The sequence below is a fragment of the Pogona vitticeps genome, chromosome 1 (genome assembly GCF_051106095.1).
Source record: "Pogona vitticeps strain Pit_001003342236 chromosome 1, PviZW2.1, whole genome shotgun sequence".
Lineage (NCBI taxonomy): Eukaryota > Metazoa > Chordata > Lepidosauria > Squamata > Agamidae > Pogona > Pogona vitticeps.
In genome coordinates, this window is record NC_135783.1 from 248,358,158 (window position 1) to 248,377,400 (window position 19,243).

At 45.8% G+C, this 19,243-nt stretch overlaps 1 protein-coding gene and 1 long non-coding RNA gene across 10 annotated transcripts in view; one reads left to right on the forward strand and one right to left on the reverse strand.

The window, feature by feature from the left end:
- Positions 1 to 10,822, reverse strand: part of SYT7 (synaptotagmin 7) — a 295,759-nt gene extending 284,937 nt beyond the window's left edge. Inside the window, exon 1 of one of the 9 annotated variants that reach the window (XM_072985521.2) lies at positions 10,206 to 10,822. In XM_072985521.2, coding sequence (XP_072841622.2) covers positions 10,206 to 10,233 — 28 coding nt within the window. In that variant the 5' untranslated portion in view covers positions 10,234 to 10,822. The remainder of the gene's footprint in view (positions 1 to 10,205) is intronic. The other 8 variants (XM_072985520.2, XM_072985523.2, XM_072985524.2 and 5 more) reach the window with 8 other exon arrangements.
- On the forward strand, positions 1,611 to 7,393 carry LOC140703067 (uncharacterized). The gene is made up of 3 exons (XR_012082373.2): positions 1,611 to 2,305; positions 2,966 to 3,063; positions 6,594 to 7,393. It is a non-coding gene; the product is annotated as an uncharacterized LOC140703067 (long non-coding RNA).
- Positions 10,823 to 19,243: the final 8,421 nt, after the last annotated feature.

Sequence of the window (19,243 nt, forward strand, 5' to 3'; positions counted from 1 at the left end):
CTAGAAGGGGATGAGAAACGACACAACTTGTTTTCAGAGTGGAGAGTATAGGAACTGGGCATGTAGATTTCATGAAGCACCTCCTGACCTCTTTTCTTATAATACACGCACTGGGGAACAGCCCAGTGTCCTGGCTTCCGACAATGGCTAACCATCCATAACTATCAAGGAAAAGGATCAGGTGACTTTCCAACTCCTATGGAGGAGGAGGAGGAGGAGGAGGAGGAGGAGGAAGCAGCATCTCGCAAAGCTAGCCAGTGGCCAGTCTAGCACCTCACCTCCTTACCATCCTCCTCCATATCTTTTGCCATCCTTCTGCTTTCTGAACAGGGTTTTTAAATGGCTGTCTTGCTGTCTGGCCATATAAAATTCCCACCACCGTAAAATTCACCAGAAACATTCTAGCCGAACCCCGAGGGGTTTCAGGGATGGCAGCAATATTATCTGTATCTGTCTTCATTTCCCTCTCCCTCCATCCCTCCGGCAGGTTGAGGGCTGGCCTCGGATAAGATCACGAGAACACAGTACCGCCCCTAGCTGCTTCCTCGGCGCTCTCGCCCGGTCCGCCCGCCCGCCCGCCCGCCCGCATCTTTGCCTCTAAAGGGGAGGGAGCCATCTTCGGCTCTCCAGTTTCCCGGTCCCGGTGTCTCCGGCAGATCGAAGGCTCGATCTGGCAAGAGGGTGCTGCCTCTTCCCAGCCAAAATCAGGTTTAATTTTAGCTGGCTGACCTCACCTGCCGCTTCGCAAGCGAGGGGACGGGTGGGTAGGGAAACACGACAGGAGAGCTATTCCGGGAGCCACTTAGCACCTGACAGCATCTGAGGAATTTTACAGCGAGTGGGCGGGATCTAGACATGGGACGTGAAGGGAGAGGCAGCCGTCCCTCCGTGAAGCAACAGTTTTTCTCGCGCGCTTCCTTTTCGCCAGGGGGATAAAAGGGGGGGAGTGGGAGTGAGAACCTCTGTCCTCCTGCTGCTCAGCCCCACGCAGCGGGGTTTCAAACACGCAGGGAACGTCTTCTCCAGTCCCAAGCAGGCAGTCTCAGGAGGGGCCATGGCTTCGAGGGAGGGCAGGTTGCTTGCTGTGCACGCGGCGAATGTTGAGCGAGGGGCCGGAAAGGAAAGGGTGGGAGAAAGGGCGACTTTAGCGAGAATCAGAAAAGGGGCGAGAAGGGTGCAATAGTAAAGGAAACGGATGAAGGGCGCCATCAGCAGCAGCCTTAAGTAACAGCACGATAGAGCTCCGCATAGAAGTGGGAAGCCGGCAGGGCGGGCGAGGCAAGCAGAGCGCAAGGGCCTGGCGTGCGGCGGTCCCTGGCTGGGCCCTTGCGAGCAGCTGCCGGCGTGCAGGAGGAAAGGGCTCCTCCGCGCCTCTGCTCTCGTGGAGCCCGTCGGCGCCCGCGCTGGCCGAGGGCGCGCCGCCGCAGGAGGAGGCAGAACGAGGCTCTCCTTCACCCGCGCCTGCCAGGCCGGCTCCGCCCCGCTGGCTAATTTTGGCCAAGCCCTGAGCAGCGCGGATCTAACGGCCCGTGAGGGAGTGGGGGTTTTTTTTTGGGGGGGGAGAATGGGGGCGGGCGGAGGGGACAGCGCCTGCCTGCCTTCCCCCCTCCCCCCTCCCTCCCGCCAAGTAGAAAAAGTCTGCCTCTAGAGAGCCGCGCACAATTTCCAAAGGCCCGTGTAAAATCCCCGCTCAGTCTTTTGTGTGTTTTGGCGGGGGCTGCCCAGGCTGTGCCTCTCCCGCCCCCTCCACGTGAAGCTGACAGCCGGCGTGCTCTCTGGGTAAAAGAGAAGCCCCCCCCCCAGGGCTGCAACCTTTTTGATGCTCTTTCATCTTATGTTTAACCAGCCTCGCACAGCCTCCCGGCGTCACCTTCCCTCCCACTCTCTCCCGCTCTGACATCCTCTTGACACTCGGACCTCTTCTTCTGCCGCCCCCCCTCACCGCCCTTGCTCAAAAAACCGAGGAGGAGTGAAGAGAAAAAAGGAGTGACGGCCGCGCCTCGAAGGCGCTTCCTTCATTATTTCAACCCCTACCCCCCACCCCACACCCCACACACACACCGCCGAGGGGGCCGATTTATCGGCAGCCCAGCGAGGACTTCGCAGGCAACTCTCGAGGCAGCGATGCACAGGCAGCAAAGAAGCCATAGAGACAAGGAGGAGCCGCCAGCCGAAGGGTGCCAAAGCCCCTGGCATTTCCTCACATGGAAAGGAGGGTCCGAGACGCCTCCGCTCCGGGATCCCACCGGCCCTTTCTTGAAGCAGCGACGGCGGGGACTGCCGGACCGTATGAGAGGTCTTGGGGGTGAGCTGTGTGTCCTGGGAGATGGGAATCCAGGTTCAAGCTCCTAAAGAGCTATGAAACTCACTGGAGACTCGTTAGGTTTTCACTAGGAAAAGCCTGGTAGGGGGAGGGGGATATATTGTTGTGTTGATGAAATTGGGGGGGGGAGGGGCGGGTCGGAGAGGAGAGACCTGTCTTGTACCTCGATTTGACTGGATGGATTACAAAATACAAACATGTGAGAAATATAAAAATTAGTCTGAAAGATGGCGGGTACACTTGTAATGAAAGCCAGCTCTCTAAACTGAAAGCAAGAAGAGTAAAATAAAAGGTCTCTCCCTCTACCTCAGAGGGGACCTGGGATAGGAATCTCAAACCCCCTTCCCTCACAGCTTTGTACAGGAACACCCTGGCACTCAATTTAAGTGCCCTGAAGTTCCATCTGACCTATGGCAAAACTAGCAGGGTTTTGGAGGTATGTGAGATATTTAAGGAGTGATATTTAAGATATTTTACTAAAATTACCCCCACATTATATGTTTTCATAACAAAACAAAACACACAAAAAAGCATTTGAACCTAGGTCTTCTGAGTCCTTGTCCAACATTCTGTATGCTACACCACAATGGCTGTCTATTGTGCAAATCACAATGTCTTTTTTTTTTTTTTTTGCTTCCCTAGGTTATTACAGCTGGCACCACAACTAGCCTGTTCATACTATGTCAGCAAACATAGGCTGATCTTCATCATCTTCCACAGGCTAATGCCTCTTCAAAGAGGTGAGCAGTCTGTATGGTAAGAGTATGAGAGTCTACATCGTACTGTACTCAACACAAAGAGGAAGAATGGTGTCCTTGCAATTTTGGAAACCACCCTGAAGATGGTTTAACAATAAGACAATCTGGTTAACAATGTTTTTCTCCACACAATCAGGCCAATTTGAGGCTGAAAACAGATAATATAGTTTTGCCACAATTGTGCACTTATAATTACCTAGTAAGTCAATTCCCACTAGCATCCTTGACCCAGCTTTGGCATGTGGGAAAAGAAGTTAAGGATACAGGGGGACCATATGCTGTTTTTCCTTCTTCTTCTTCTTCTTCTTCTTCTTCTTCTTCTTCTTCTTCTTCTTCTTCTTCTTCTTCTTCTTCTTCTTCTTCTTCTTCTTCTTCTTCTTCTTCTTCTTCTTCTTCTTCTTCTTCTTCTTCTTCTTCTTCTTCTTCTTCTTCTTTGCAGAGTGATACAAAAGGCTCAAGAATCAAGCAGTTACACACCATTGTAACAAACTGCTGTTTGAAAGTTGATTGTTTGCTTTCATCCTAAAACTGGGGGTTTTTTTGTTTTTGTTTTGTTTTGTCTTGTTCCTGATTGCTGTTTTTAAACAGCAACATTCTTAGCTGTGTGGTGGAAATGTTGGCTCTAGATTACTTTAGGCGTAATAAAGAGCAACTGGGCTAGCTGGTGGACAAGGCAAAGAAAGCATCTTTTAAAACTTTTGTCTCCCTCTCACTTGCCAATTTGTTATGCCCTTGTTCAAGCCACTTCAAAATGCCTTCATTTATTTACCTAGTGCCAGCCTGCCCTTGGTACTCAGATACCTCATTATTATTATTATTTTCTTGGCACCTTACACAACTGAAGAGGACCTTTGTGGTGGGTGGGTGCAAAAAGACCTTGCTTCAATCAATTACAAAGCACACCTGAACTATTTCCTTACACCAAAGTCTTTACCTCCTATTTATCACTTTTGCTTCTGGGCATCTGTGTTCTACATGGTTCCTTTGTATAATCATGATTAATAATACATTACATAATAAAGTGACTTTTATGCAGGTACCCCTAAATCAGTTTAAAATCCACACTCCAAAATGACACTGCCTGAAACAGGTGCATTATGAATAGTTTTCAGTAGCAGTAGCTACCATTGTTGCTTTCTGTTTCTTTCCATTTATTCATCACAAAAGCATTTCTCTTTCTGTGTTCTAAAACCTGAGAAGGGGGCATGAAGACAACTAAAGAAGGTATTCACTGTAAGCTACTACTTCCCACATTTAAGGCTTTCTACTACTAGACCTGAACAACTTTTTCATATTTATTTTTCCTTGTTCTCCACCTATGTTAAAATCTATTGTCATCAGTCTTTTCCCACTTCATGCTTTTTCCCACACAATGGATTTTTCTTTATATAGCTATGGAGCAAAACCTCCTCCTCCTCCTAAATCAGTTTCCAGAAGTCGTTCCTCTGAAGTATCATAAATCCATGGGCATCCTGCCTGCAAGTCACTCAATCCTCCTACTGGCTGCTGTTGCTTCAGTCAAAGGAGCCCTCTACCCTCTATATAATCATTTTGTTTGTATTGCACCTAGTACTCTGCTAGCACTGAAATCTTTGATACTCAACTTCATCATTCTTAGCTGGGCACAGGACTGTAGCTAAATTAATAATATGAGCACTATACCTCTGCCAAGATCTGAAAATAGCCTGTAACAACACTTCCTGGCAAATGCAAGTGACCCTATTCATTTCAGCAACAGCTACAAAGATGTGTGCCAGAGAAGAACTAGTATTTCCCACCCCCCCAAATGGACAGGTTAAGAACCTGCACAGAGGTTTGTTTTCCAGTATGAGGATATGATGAATGTACACCCCCTACGACAGCACATCTCATAAAGGAAAGGGAAGTTTGGGGAAAGAGGTTTTTTTCTGGCACTGAAATAAAATGGAAAACTTGATGAAAGGCTCAGGTTCTTGTCAACCATTAGAAAATAAATGGACTTTTAGTACCGTTCAGCATACAGAGGGCTGCAGAGAGAAGGTATCTGGCCCTGCCTTTCAGAGCCAGTTCTTTACCACTGCTCCAGGCAAATGTTTTTCCTCACTTCTTCTGCGTTAATTATATCATATATCCCCCACACCAGGTGGGTCCCCCTACATAGAACAAGTCACAGCTGATATCCTACAGGTTTTTAATTCAACGACTATAATGAAAGGATGTTTCAGATTATTTCTTTATTTGGAATAATTGTGGCATATTTTCTGAAGATTGTTTGATCTTAATTCCTACTCACTGCTGCACTGAGAGATTTCCAGACTCCCAAGAAGTGTAATCTAGAAAAGGCATCTATGCTATCACTCTTTCATTCAAGCTGTGTATATGTACATGCATGTATATAGTACATGTATGCATCTGTGTGCAATGGGAAAAATGAAACATCTACTTCTCTATTCCTCTAAGAGTTTCCTTCTTATGCTTTTTTTTGTGTGTATTAAAATAACAGGGACTGTGACTATTTCCAAGGGAGTACCCAGGTAAGCCTCTTGTAGCAAAGCAACAACACATTGTGGCATCTTTAAGACAAAAGTTATAGTAGCATGAGCTTTTCTGGACTACAGTCCACTTCCTAAATGCATGTGATATGACCAAACAAGCCCAAGTTTGACTGTGACTAGCAAAACAGATTGGATTATTTATGAGTAAAAGTGCATGGGAGTAAGGTTCTGGTCTCCACAAACTGAGAGCTGGAATTGAGCAATCTACAACTTTTAGAAATGACAGAGTGCTCTAAAAAGGTATTATTAAATTAGGAATGTTTGTACAACAAAGTGTCTGGTTTAAGCATTATGCTAAGTAAACCATGGAGGCTCTCTACAGTACAATGATCTCTTGGGAATACCCAGGCTTGAAGAGCATGTACACATCTCTTTTATAGAGCTCCTTAAGTGCAGGGGCACTTAACGTTATTGGTAGCTTGGCTAACATAAGGTGAAGAATACTTTGTTGTTACAAAAGGTTCTAAGGGTGCCACTGATTGTGGTGGAGGCTGTGTGCATGTATATCTGCTTTTTAAAAGAAAAGTGTTGGGAAGGAGGAGAAAGAAAGAATGATATGTGGATTGGCGGAATGTAGGGAAGCTCTAAAGGCTGCTTATGTTTTGTTTTGTTTTTAAAATAAATATAGCCAGATGAATATATGAGACACAAAACGTGGAGGCAATCTCAGTTTTCAGAACCAATGAACCAATGCTGAGAATGAGCAGTGGAAGAAGGAGAAACCATTACCATGTATCACTTCTGAACCTCCTAAAATATCTAGCTGGCTACTAGACTAGACAGTATCCTGAAAATGGCATTGTAGGCTTGGTTCAGTTCAGCAGTTTCCTTGCCTTATAACAACAGAGTGGCATAGAATCTCGACAAATGATATGAGCTTGCCAACACAGCCCTTAGTTTAATATATTCATTATACTTATTTTAGCACATTTTCTCCAGTGAGTTTAGGGCAACATAAAACATTCCTTGCTTCTATAGATCTCAACAGCAGAAGTGATCTGAAAAACGAAGTACCCACTCAACAAGCATTGGACTGCTAAGATCTGCAGTAATGGGAGTAACTCCGAAGAACCTCAGACAGCAGTGGGCTGCTTAATCTACTTCTCAGTATTGTATGGGATGGCTATGAAAAATAAAGTAGTGAGAAAAGCATAGAGAATGTGAAAAAATACTATACTATTCTAGTCATTAGTGTTTCTCTCTCTCCCTCCTTCTCACTTGGAGCAGCAGGCACAGTTCTGACTTCTGTATTTTCTAGTACAAAAGAACAACAGCTTTAGAGGTCTGCAAAGCTGAGCTGAGACTGGGACAAGAAGTACTGCTGTTTTGAATGGAGATTTTGGTACATAACAACCAGCCATTAATAGCCATCACTACAGAGGAGAGATGATATTTGTTCTTTCTACCTGTATGTGGACAAAAGTGAAGGTAAAAGACTACAGCTTTCCAAACGTTAACAAAGGACATTTTCATACAATAGAATTGTATTGTAATCCTTGCTTTGGGATAAGCTTACTGTGCTGTTTACTTTTTTTTTTCCTAAATGGGACCATAAGAAGAACTTTGTTAGAATAGAGCCATCTAATCCAGCATTGTTTCCAAATAATCACCAGTTGAATCCTCTGTGGGAACTTACAAATTTGGCACCGAAGCTAACATTCTTACCATTTGTCCAAACCCTCTAGAGATTACCTCCACATGGAGGCTTTAGCTGCTATTACAAATAACTAGTCATAAAATATTTTAATACATTTACAAATCTTTTTTCTCCAAGGATAGGTGTGTCAGTGGTCCTTGTTTCCCTGAAGATATTCTGTTAGGGAGAACTCTTGGAAGCTTGTATTCGCAAAGGCTTTCACGGCCGGGATCTAATGGTTGTTGAGGGTTTTTCGGGCTCTTTGGCCGTGTTCTGAAGGTTGTTCTTCTTACCATTTCGCCAGTCTCTGAGGCCATCCTCTGACAACACTCTGTGCTGTCCTCTGAAGATGCCGGCCACAGAGACTGGTGAAACATTAGGAAGAACAACCTTCAGAACACGGCCAAAGGGCCCGAAAAACCCTCAACAACCATCTTGGAAGCTTGTGGGGAAGAAGCCATTGGTGGATGAGGTCAGACCCCAATGTAAGTGCTGCTTCTCTTTCTGCCCACTCTGTTTCTTCCTTTTGACATTCTGTTACCTTTCTCCCCACCTAGTCAACTCCTAAGAAAGATCAACCTTCCACAGACTTAAACTCATCATTTGCAGAAGATACAGTATTTGAAACTAAACCAAGAGCCACACAAGGCCAATCCTAATCCACATTTATGCAAGAAGCTAAGAGTGATGTGGGTGGGTCCCATCAATGTCGTCGTCGTCGTCGTCGTCGTCATCATCATCATCATCATCATCATCATCATCATCATCATCATCATCATCATCATCATCATCATCATCATCATCATCACAATCCAGTGAGGCAGATTAGGTTGAGAGCTCACAACTGGTCCAAGATCTCCCCCTGCCTCCAAGTTTCATGGCTGTGTAGACAGCTGAACCTGAATTCCCTTATTTGTAGTCTGATATTTTAACCACTATATCTCTGCACGTGTGAACTAGACAGTAACGTTCCAGCCACTACAAAGTGCAGGTAAAGAAGGAACATTTGGTAATTCAATAGTTTCATCAACACTGAAACTACTTGCAATCTTCAGGACCTGCAGATTATGTCCATTGTGGGGAAACTTGCCTTAAGAGGGACAGAGCCATTAAGGCTGGTTTCTAAAGACTGCTTTTGGAACTGAAGAAAGTTATCACACTTGTTCATACAAATCATAGGTTTCTGGACATTTTTAGAAATCAGGCCGGTATATGAATAAGATCATACAAGCTTAAGCGAAAAAGCATTCCAGGGTTTGGCATGTCTTCTGCATCCTAAATCGCCATTGTTTTAGCAGAAGGATTTGGAAAGCCACTCCACATCTTTAAGGTACCTGCTTAAGGCAGTCATTTGAAGGCAGAACACTTACTCTTTCCTTTTCCTGCTGCACTACTCTCTTTAACCAAGCCTTTCTATAAAGAGGAAGCAGCAAAAAAAAGTGTACCACAGGTTTTTCCAGTCTTTGTGCTTGTTGTGTGGGAAGGATTTTAATCAACTATGGAGAATAGAGGGCCAGAGATTGATTTAGTGGTTTATTCCAGAATAAAAATGTGATTCCTTCTTTTTAAAAAAAAAAAAAAAAAAATGCATCTGCTGCACGCCTTTACACACATTAGGCTCATGAAAGCTGGCTATTTACAGCATCAGCAAAACAACCTGGACCATATTTCCTCCAGGGAAAAAAAAAAGAGAGAAAAGCATGCTCTGGGCAGCGACTCTTGACAGGAGAGGTGCTGCTGGGAAAAGGGAGTTGCCGCCAGCCAGAAAGAAAGAAGCCCATGCCTGGCTCGGAGGAAGGAAGGAAGGAAGGAAGGAAGGAAGGAAGGAAGGAAGGAAGGAAGGAAGGCAGGCAGGGAGAAAAGAGAGTCGCTTCGCTCCCAGTCCTGCAGGCAGGGCGCTGGGAAGCCGGGCGGCTCCGATGGCAGTCAGGTTGAGCTGCTCGCTTCGCCCAGCAGCAGCAGCAGCAGCAGCAGGAGGTGCCTCTTCCTCTTCTCCCTTCGCCTCGGCGGCGGCGGCGGCGGCGGTTCTGAGGGGCAGCGACTTACAAGCGTGACTCACGCCAGAGAACAGAAGCGGCAGCCGGCGAGTGACTTTCTTGCCCGAACTAGAGGCAAGTGAGAAACTCCGCAAAGTCCAGCGAATGGCCGGAGAGGGAACGGTTCGAGTTGGAGCGAGGGGAGAACCGAGCAGGGCCTAGCCGGTGGGATCGGCCGGCCGGCGAGGCTAAAGGGCGATAAAGAAGGGAGCGCGTGGGTGGGGAAGGGAGCGCCGACGCCCCGGCGGGTCTCGGGGGGCCTGATTCCCCCTCCCTCGGTGCCGAACTCTAGCGGGAGGCAAGTCCTTCCCCCCCCGCCCGCCGAAGTCCCATCTCCTCCCTCACTCCCAGCCCCTCAAGCCAAGGCTGCTGCCACGGCTCGGGCTCCGCCACAGCAGGTGCCAGAAAGCGAGCCCGACGCCGCGGGCGGAGACCCGGCAGGCCACCCTCCGACCCAGGCGAGGCGACCTCCCCTCAGGGGGGGAGGGGGCGGCTTTCTCGGACCGGGGGGGGGCAGCGGCGCCTCGGACTCGGTTTCGCGCCACCGCCCTCATTTCTTCGCAGCCGCAGCTACCGACGCGTCCTCGCGCCCCTTTTCGCCTGCAAGCGAGGGGAGTCGACCCCGACCGCCAGGCTCCCCGCCCATCTCAGCCACAGGCAGTCTTCCCCTTCCCCTTCCTCCCCCCTCCTCCCCCTCCAGGTGCGCGGAGCAGCGCCACGACCTCCGCCTCCCTCGGTCTTCCTCCCCGTCTCTGCTCTCCTCCCTCCCTCCCTCCTTCACACACACACACACACACAAAGGCGGAGGTTCTACCCATCTGAAGCCCAAAGGAAGCCCTCGGCGCGGCGCATGGGACCCGTCCCTGCCCGGACAGGTGCGCAGCAGCCAGCGGCTCTAATAAAGGGCGCAGCCCTTACCTTTGGTCGTCTCAGGGTCTAGGTACATTTTCCTCCCGCCGTGCGAGCGCCGGGGCTCCTCCCGATAAAGTAAATCCCTCCGGTGTGGGTGTGTGACGGGGCGGGGATGGGTGGCTTGTAAGTCCCAGACCGCGCCGAAAGCGACGGGGCTGCTCCCGGCTCAGCGACCAGCTCCGGCTCGCCTCTCTGCTGGCAAGACCATTAGACGCGGCGAGGAGGCGACGAAGGGAGGACGAAGCCACAGGCGGCTCCGGCTGGTGCTGCTGGCGGCCCAGGAGTGACCTCCACAAACAGGTTGGCGTCCCAGGCAGCGGGCTGGGAAAGAGCGGGAGCCGGCATGAGGAGGGAGGCGAATGAATGAACCCGGCGCCTAGTGGCAGCAGGGGCTCGCCCTCCCGCTCTTGGGCTGGCTGGCTGGTTCCCGTCCACACAGGAACATGCCAAGCCTCTGGAGCCCTACCCTTCCCTTCCCTTCCCTTCGCCTCGCCTCCCCTCCGTGTGCGTGTATGTGTGCTGTATGTGTGGCTGTGCGCGCCTCTCGCGCTCGCCTCCTCGCCACTCGCGTCCGGCTGCTGCTCGCTGCTGGCGGGAGACGAAATTGCAAGGCAGACCCGGGAGCAGCCTCAGCAGCAGCAGCGCGCGGCGGCGGCGGCGGCGGCGTGACTGGACGGCTGCCCCTTCAGGTGGTGCGCGCCGCTTCTCCAGGAGAGCCGTTTGATCTGCGAGCGCCGGCGACGCTCCTTTGGTCAGCAGGAGCTGGTCAGCTGTGAGAAAAAAAAATGTAAACATCCGTACCTATAAACATATGATTAAAAGGTTGCTTCCCTTATGTGTCTGTATGTATTACAAGGTTCAAGCTGGAAGGAGTTGATTGGATGGGGGTGGTTGTAAGCCACTCAGGGGAAACCTGTCCCCCCCCCCCAAAAAAAAGCCTCAAAGAAGAAAAAGAATTTATTTATTACGGTCGAGTGACCAGCTCATATATTTATAGCTAAAATATACAAAATGCAATTTAAAAAGTGTACAAAATAATTATTTGTGTAGTAGTTGTAATATATGGGGAGAATCAATTGCATCATTTTTATAGCTATCCTTTGAACCATTGGATCGTCTAGGGCAAACTGGTTTGGAGAAGGTCTTTGGGTTATAGGGAGGCCTTCCTACATACTGTAAAGATTTGTAAAGATTTCCTCCCTTCGGTTGGGACCACAACATTTCTCAATGCTGGACAAGAGGAGTTACTCAGCTGCCATAGCAGAGAAGGCAATGCCCAACCCGGGCTAGGAAATATGACTCGAGGACCCGCCATGGCAGCGGGCACAGAATTCGAGCATAGAATTGCTCTCCCGCCTCCACGCCTCCGAAGTCCACATCTGAGGAAGTCGATACGACGGGCTCCTTCCTGCAGCAGCCCAACGAGCTATTCTCCAGCAGGCGGGAAAGCCAGTTTCCTTCTCTGGGCTCCCCTGGCCAAGCTCCAAAGACCCTTGAGGTTTTAGATGCATTTTCTTTGCTCTCGCCTCTGTGCCCTGAGGGGAAAGTTTACCGGAAGCCCTCTGGGCGCGCAGCCCCGGTGCGGAGCGCGACCGTCCCGTTCCGAGCCCCCTCTCGATCCTCCTTTCACTGAAGGGAGTCCCCTCAGAAACGCCGGCCCTTTTGTGAGCCCGCCGTCTGCTCCAGTGCGCACAGTGTTCCAGTTCAGGGTTTCGCTCTGTTTTAGTCTTCTAGTAAATTAAGAGAAAGCGTCGTCTCCCGGACTTCATAGTCAGCGCAGCTTTTTCTGGGCCGACGGAATCTCTGTTAAAACCAGGAGTGGATTTCCCCGCTTTGTTTCCGGGTGAATGAATTCTAGTGTGTGTGTGTTAACAACAGGTCTGTCTGTATAATTCCCGGAGCCTCCTAAGTGCACAGAGCTGCTTTCCTCGATCTTTCACTGTTAGTTTAACATTTGCTAAACGCATGCGAAGAAGGAGGGGAAACAAGCCACCGCAAAACACAAAAGGAAACCCAAGCCGCCCTGGATCATATCCTATGGAAGGCTGAGTACGATAAGAAAAATGTAATATACCAAGACAGCTGGAGGAGGAGAGGCCACGAAGACTGCCCATTCCACACACACACAGACACACACACACACAGAGAGGCCCACTTTCCTTTTGTTTCAATCCTGTTCTAAAACCTTTTCCTTGGTGGGGTGCGGTGGGGACTTTTTATTTCAATGGGTCTTTACAGTTGCAGATGTTATTCCTCACTGTAGGACTCTTGGTCTAAATTTTAAACAGATGTGGGTGTTTAGTCCTCCCATCAAATGCCAACTTCACAAGAAAGTGGCCTTAAACAAGCCACTCTTTCTCCAGCAGGGTTTGAGACTGGAACACTGCCGTTGGCTACTTCACAGAGTTGTCATAAAGAATCTCTGAATAACATGAAGCCATTTCAGCACTTCTGGAGAGCACTATATAAAAACTAATTACTGGCAATAATCTCATGACATGGATAGTGCACGCAACCATGACATCCTGAATCTGTCAGTGCTTAGTGCTTTATGTTCCATAGGTGGCTTGTCATAGTAAAGGTAGCATCGTATCAATTTCAAACATGTTAAACCTGATTCAAAAACAGACATTTTTTTTTACATGTAACCACACCCTTAGTCTATCGCAGCATGTTGGATGAGAAGTGGGGGAGGAAGCAGGCAAAATATTGTAGCACTTTGAAGACAAACTGATGTATTTAAGTGTGGACTTTTGTGGATCAAAATCTACTTATCCAGGTGTAGGAGTGCAGACACATTTATTTACACCCCTGTGTCTGTATATGTGGATTCTGATCCACAAAAGCTCACACCAAAATAAAACTGTGGGCCTTTAAAGTGTTACAGTGTTATGCCTTCCCCCCCCCCCCTTGCCAACAATTTAATTATTCCCATAACCAGATCTTCTGAAAGGTAATGTTTTTCCTTCTTCAGTCCTAAAAGCTACCTATTCTGCATGTGGTTATTCTGAACCATTTTGTATGCTAAAGGGCAAATTCATTCTGAAAAAATTGAGGCTGATCACTAGAAAGGCTTTTTTCAAAAGCTTCTCTAAAGGGACAGTGCAGTATTATAGTAGGATGTGAGGCTTCAATTTAGAGATCTGCCATGAAGCTCCAGCCAAAGGATTTCACTGATATATGACTCCACTGTTTCTGCATGTACATACATCGTATATACATGACTCAATAAAAGAAGCTTTACTTTGCAAGAGCTGAGCAGGCCTGTTAATGCTAGGCCCTTTGGAGGTCATTCATTCATAGCATTATCATAAAGTAGAAGTGACATGATAGTGTATAACATCAACAATATGCAATATAGCCATATATAACACACAAACATAATTTGTCTTTATCCATATCCATATGTTTGCATATACTGTACATACAATTGCCAAGAGAATTAACACTAGTGGCCAAAATTTTGTTATGCAGTTATACAAAACGTGTAACTTTTAGCAGTCAATTGCCATAATTTAAGAAATCTTTGTAGGCATTATCTGTTGCAACCCAAGTTGTGTGACTCAGTATGCAACAGACAATACCTATGGAAATTTCTTCAATTATGTCAATTTCCTGCTAAAAGTTAACACCTTTTTTGTAACTGAGCAACAAGTTTTCCCCTTGTTGCTCCTTCACCGATTGCTGTCTTGTGATGGCGAAGGGGCTTGAATAGAAAGATGTTCTTCTCATTAAACGGGATTGGAATGCTAAAGTAGGGAGTCAAGAGGTAAAAGGAACAACAGGAAAGTTTGGCTTTGGAGTTCACAACGAAGCGGGGCAAAAGCTAATAGAGTTTTGTCAAGAGAACAAGCTGGTCATCACAAACACTCTTTTCCAACAACACAAGAGGTGACTCTACACATGGACATCACCAGATGGGCAATACCGAAATCAGATTGATTATATTCGCTGCAGTTAAAGATGAAGAAGTTCTATACAGTCAGCAAAAACAAGACCTCGAGCTGATTGTGGCTCTGAGCATCAGCTTCTTATAGCAAGATTCAAGCTTAAAATGAAGAGAGTAGGAAAAACTACTGGGCTAGTCAGGTAGAATCTAAACCAAATCCCTTATGAATACACATTGGAAGTGAAGAACAGATTTAAGGAACTAGATTTGGTGGACAGAGTGCCTGAAGAACTTTGGATAGAGGCTCGTAACATTGTACAGGAGGCAGCAACAAAAACCATCCCAAAGAAAAGGAAATGCAAGAAAGCAAAGTGGCTGTCCAACGAGGCCTTAGAAATAGCAGAGAGGAGAAGGGAAACAAAATGCAAGGGAGATAGGGAAAGTTACAGAAAATGGAATGCTGACTTCCAAAGAATAGCAAGGAGAGACAAGAGGGCCTTCTTAAATGAAAACTGCAAAGATATAGAGGAAAATAATAGAAAGGGAAAAACCAGAGATCTGTTCAGGAAAATTGAAGATATCTGTCACTTGCCCGGGGGTTACAACAGCCGAGGTCCGATAAGCCAGTCCAAAGTCAGGAATACTAGGAATGCAAAGCCAATATCCAATTACCAAACCAACTCATAGAACGTAGTCCAAGGTCAGAGTCCAGAGTCAAACACACAACGAAGTCCAAAGTCCAAGTCCAGAATCAGGAGTTCAGGAAACACGGTTCAAGGTTGTAGGACTCTGGATGCAAGTCAGAGGTTTTGACTTGTTGCTTTCACGAAATTCTAGCTGACTAGGAGCTGTTTTTATAGTAAAACAGCCCCTTGAGCTGATGGAAACCTTTCTATCCTGTCAATACTCAGGGCTAGTTGAACGGATGTTTCTGTGGACAGCCTTCGAGCGATCCTCTGACCTTTTTGCCCTAAGTCTTCCCCGAAGCCTGGCCCAAAGCTTGTCTGCTGGGGAAGGAGAATCTGGAGGTGACTCAGGTGTTTCTGATTGCTCAGCATTCTCCTCAGCCTCAGTTAACCCTTCTGGTTCCAGGTCTTCAGCTGCACTCATGACAATATCAAAGGAACATTTTGTGCAAAGATGGACATGATAAAGGACAAAAATGGTAGGGACCTTACAGAAGTAGAAGACATCAAGAACAGGTGGCGAGAATACACAGAGGAATTATACAAGAAAGATCTGGATATCCTGGACAACCCAGACAATGTAGTTGCTGACCTTGAGCCAGACATCCTGGAAAGTGAAGTCAAGTGGGCCTTAGAAAACATGGCTAACAACAGGGCCAGTGGAGGTGATGGCATTCCAGTGGAACTATTTAAAATCTTAAAAGATGACACTGTTAAGGTGCTACACTCAATATGCCAGCAAGTTTGGAAAACTCAGCAATGGCAAGAGGATTGGAAAAGATCAGTCTACATCCCAATCCCAAAGAAGGGCAGTGCCAAAGAATGCTCCAACTACCATACAATTGCATTCATTTTACACCCTAGCAAGGTTATGCTCAAAATCCTCCAAGGTAGGCTTCAGCAGTATGTGGACCGAGAACTCCCAGAAGTACAAGCTGGATTTCGAAGGGGCAGAGGAACTAGAGACCAAATTGCTAACATGCACTGGATTATGGAGAAAGCCATAGAGTTCCAGAAAAACATCTACTTCTGCTTCATTGACTATGCAAAAGCCTTTGACTGTGTGGACCACAGCAAACTATGGCAAGTTCTTAAAGAAATGGGAGTGCCTGACCACCTTATCTGTCTCCTGAGAAATCTCTATGTGGGACAGGAGGCAACAGTCAGAACTGGATATGGAACTACTGATTGGCTCAAAACTGAGAAAGGAGTACGACAAGGCTGTATATTGTCTCCCTGCTTATTTAACTTACGATATATGCAGAATACATCATGTGAAAGGCTGGACTGGATGAATCCCATTCCGGAATTAAGACTGCCAAAAGAAATATCAACAGCCTTCGATATGCAGACATCCCCTTACCGACAAAGGTCCGCATAGTCAAATCTATGGTTTTTCCAGTAGCGATGTATGGAAGTGAGAGCTGGACCATAAAGAAGGCTGACTGCCAAAGAATTCATGCTTTTGAATTGTGGTGCTGGAGGAAGCCATTGAGAGTCCCCTGGACTGCAAGGAGAACAAACCTATCCATTCTTAAAGAAATCAACCCTGAGTGCTCACTGGAAGGACAGATCCTGAAGCTGAGGCTCCAATACTTTGGCCATCTCATGAGAAGAGAAGACTCCCTGGAAAAGACTCTGATGTTGGGAAAGTGTGAATCCAAGAGGAGAAGGGGACAACAGAGGACGAGATGGTTGAACAGTGTCATTGAAGCTACCAACCTGTATGTGACCAAACTCTGGGAGGCAATGGAAGAGAGGAGGCCCTGGCATGCTCTGGTCAATGGGGTCACGAAGAGTTGGACATGACTTAACGACTAAACAACAAGAAAAACAACTTTTCAGTCAATGTATCAGATAAAGTAGTTTTAAGATAAGGCCTTTTGTGTTTAAGATGCGACAAGATTCTTCGTTGTTTTTGCTTTAGAAGAGTAGCACTGGGATTCCTCTGAAAGTTGTAGCTATGTCCCTGTCCTTCTCATTAGCCAGATCCACAAGGGCTGTTGTAAAGACAAAATGAGATCAATCAGAAAATGTGCAGTTCAACAGAAAGTATGCCACACATGATTGTTAGTGATAAAAGGATTATCTCTACAGAATAGGGTGGTCTGAGAGCTCTTTATTAGTAAATATCTACAGTAGAAGTCTTTCTCTTCTAATCTGGTTTGGAAGAAGCAGTTGGTGGCTTGCCTACTTCTAATAATAATTGTGTGCCATAAAGTCAGTTCAGCCACTTTGTTTTAATGCCAAATTGAAACTAGATGAGACTATTCTTTTCTCCAAGCAAGTTTGCCATATGCTAATAAAGAGTTGGTAAGAAGGAAGGATTGAAACATGCCAAGTTCTGCTACACACTACAGAGTGCATAAAAACATAGTTAGCAGCATTTAATATAACACGAGTTGTTAAACACCAGGCCAGAGTTTCAGCAAACTCAGTATTTTTCAGGAACAACAAATAAACATTTCCAGCAAGCACACTTAATAGAAGTATGTTTGCCAATTGATCTTGCTTGCTTCCCCTGGGGCTATGAGAAAATAGTTTTGTTTAAATAAGGAAGGCAAATGAATAGTTTAATCAGTCTTTACCCTCTGTGTGATTCACAAACACCTAGTCTGTGAGGGTTTTGCAGGACAATGGGGAGTTCCTCTGTGCAACACTTTTAATTAAATTATTGATAAGAAAATCACTGCTCTGTTACAATTAGATTTTACTCAGTCTCAGTCTAGACTCCTCACTCACCTACTAACACACAGTTCTTTGTATCTGTGCAACCACACACCTGTTTTCACTACACTATGGCACTACACAGAGATTGGCCATATGAGTCTCCCCAAGAGAGCTATTAACATGTCCATGTTGTTTAGCACTTATGTGCCCAAAGCAGATGTTAAGTTTATAAATCCACAGGGACCTACAGATAACAGTTGGGGTAAGAAACTCTGCTAACAATATTAGGAAGATCTGCAGGATGAACAGGATAACCTTATGATGTACTGGAGCAATAGAAACAGAATGAAATTCAATAGAATGAAAGTTGAAGGTCAGGCAGCTATGGACAGATAAACATTTTTGTCTATCAGTTGGGAACAGAAAAGAGCAGTGTCCTCAATTGTGGTTGATCACAAGATAACTGAGAGCTTTTAACAGGGCACAGCAGCCAGGAGGAATGCATTGTCAAAGATACAGTGGTGCCTCGCAAGACAAATGCCTCGCAGGACAAAAAACTCGCAAGACAAATGGTTTTGGCAATGACTCGCAAGACAAATGTTCCTATGGTCGTGCTTTGCAAGAATAATTTTTTCCCTTTTTTGTTCCTGCCTCATGTTTGCTGATTTTTAAATGTTTTTCTATGATGTTTTAAAAGTTAAACTTTTTTGATTGAATTTTTTTAATCATCTGCACAACATGTATGGCTTTAAAGAGCACTTAATAAACCCTTCGTAAACCAAATTTGACTTTGTTCTGACTTTTTTTGCCCATAGGAACACATTAATTAGATTTCAATGCATTCCTATGGGAAAACGTGTTTCACAAGACAATTTTTTTGCAAGACAACATTTACCACGGAACAAATTAAATTCTTCTTGCGAGGCACCACTGTACTTGAAATCTAAGAACATAAGCAAGGTTAATCTTGAAGCATATTAAAGTGAGAAATAAGTTGATTCATACATATATATATATTGCTGTGGTATATGATATATGTATATATGTATATACAGTATATCATATGATATATGACATATGATATATGTATATATATATTGCTGTGGGCCTGCTCTGTTTCCAAGTTCTAATAAGCATGACAAATGTTTATTGTTTCTGTTAATTAACTTAACACAGAAAGGTGCTGAGTTCTTGCAAAGAAAAGAGAATGGTCAGCTTTGATAATGTCTTTTTCAGAAATCGCTGTGCTTATCCTGATGCCAGCAACTTTACTGAGCAAATGAGGAGAAAGAAACAAATTTTGGAACAATGTACATGAAAAACATATCAGAGCAAAAAAAGTGTTAAGGTTTGTAAATAAAGATCCTAATGGGAATTAGAATCTGCCCACCTGGATGGTGTAAAGCCTATTACCAAAGAAGACTATTAATAGGTCCTGAAATCATATATGGCTCACATTTTGCAAGCATTAGGCAAGTAATTAAGTGTGCAATAATCTCTGGTGAAAAGGGCTCATATAATTGAACTTGCAGCATAGCAAAATTAGAGAACTTCTAAACACTTACTTCACACTCTGACTCAGAGGCATAGAGGGTCACTCCAAAACCAGAAGAACAAACACAGCTAAGGAATGTTTATCTCTCTTACCTTGATAACCTCCGTGTTGGGAATGGCAGTCTGGAAAGCTGGTATCAGCCAATCAAAAGCAAGAGACAGTCAGCAGTTTGTTGGTCCCTGGAGTAACTAGGCCACTATTGCATTGGCAGTTGCAAACTTCATTCAGGCCATCTTTGGGCATA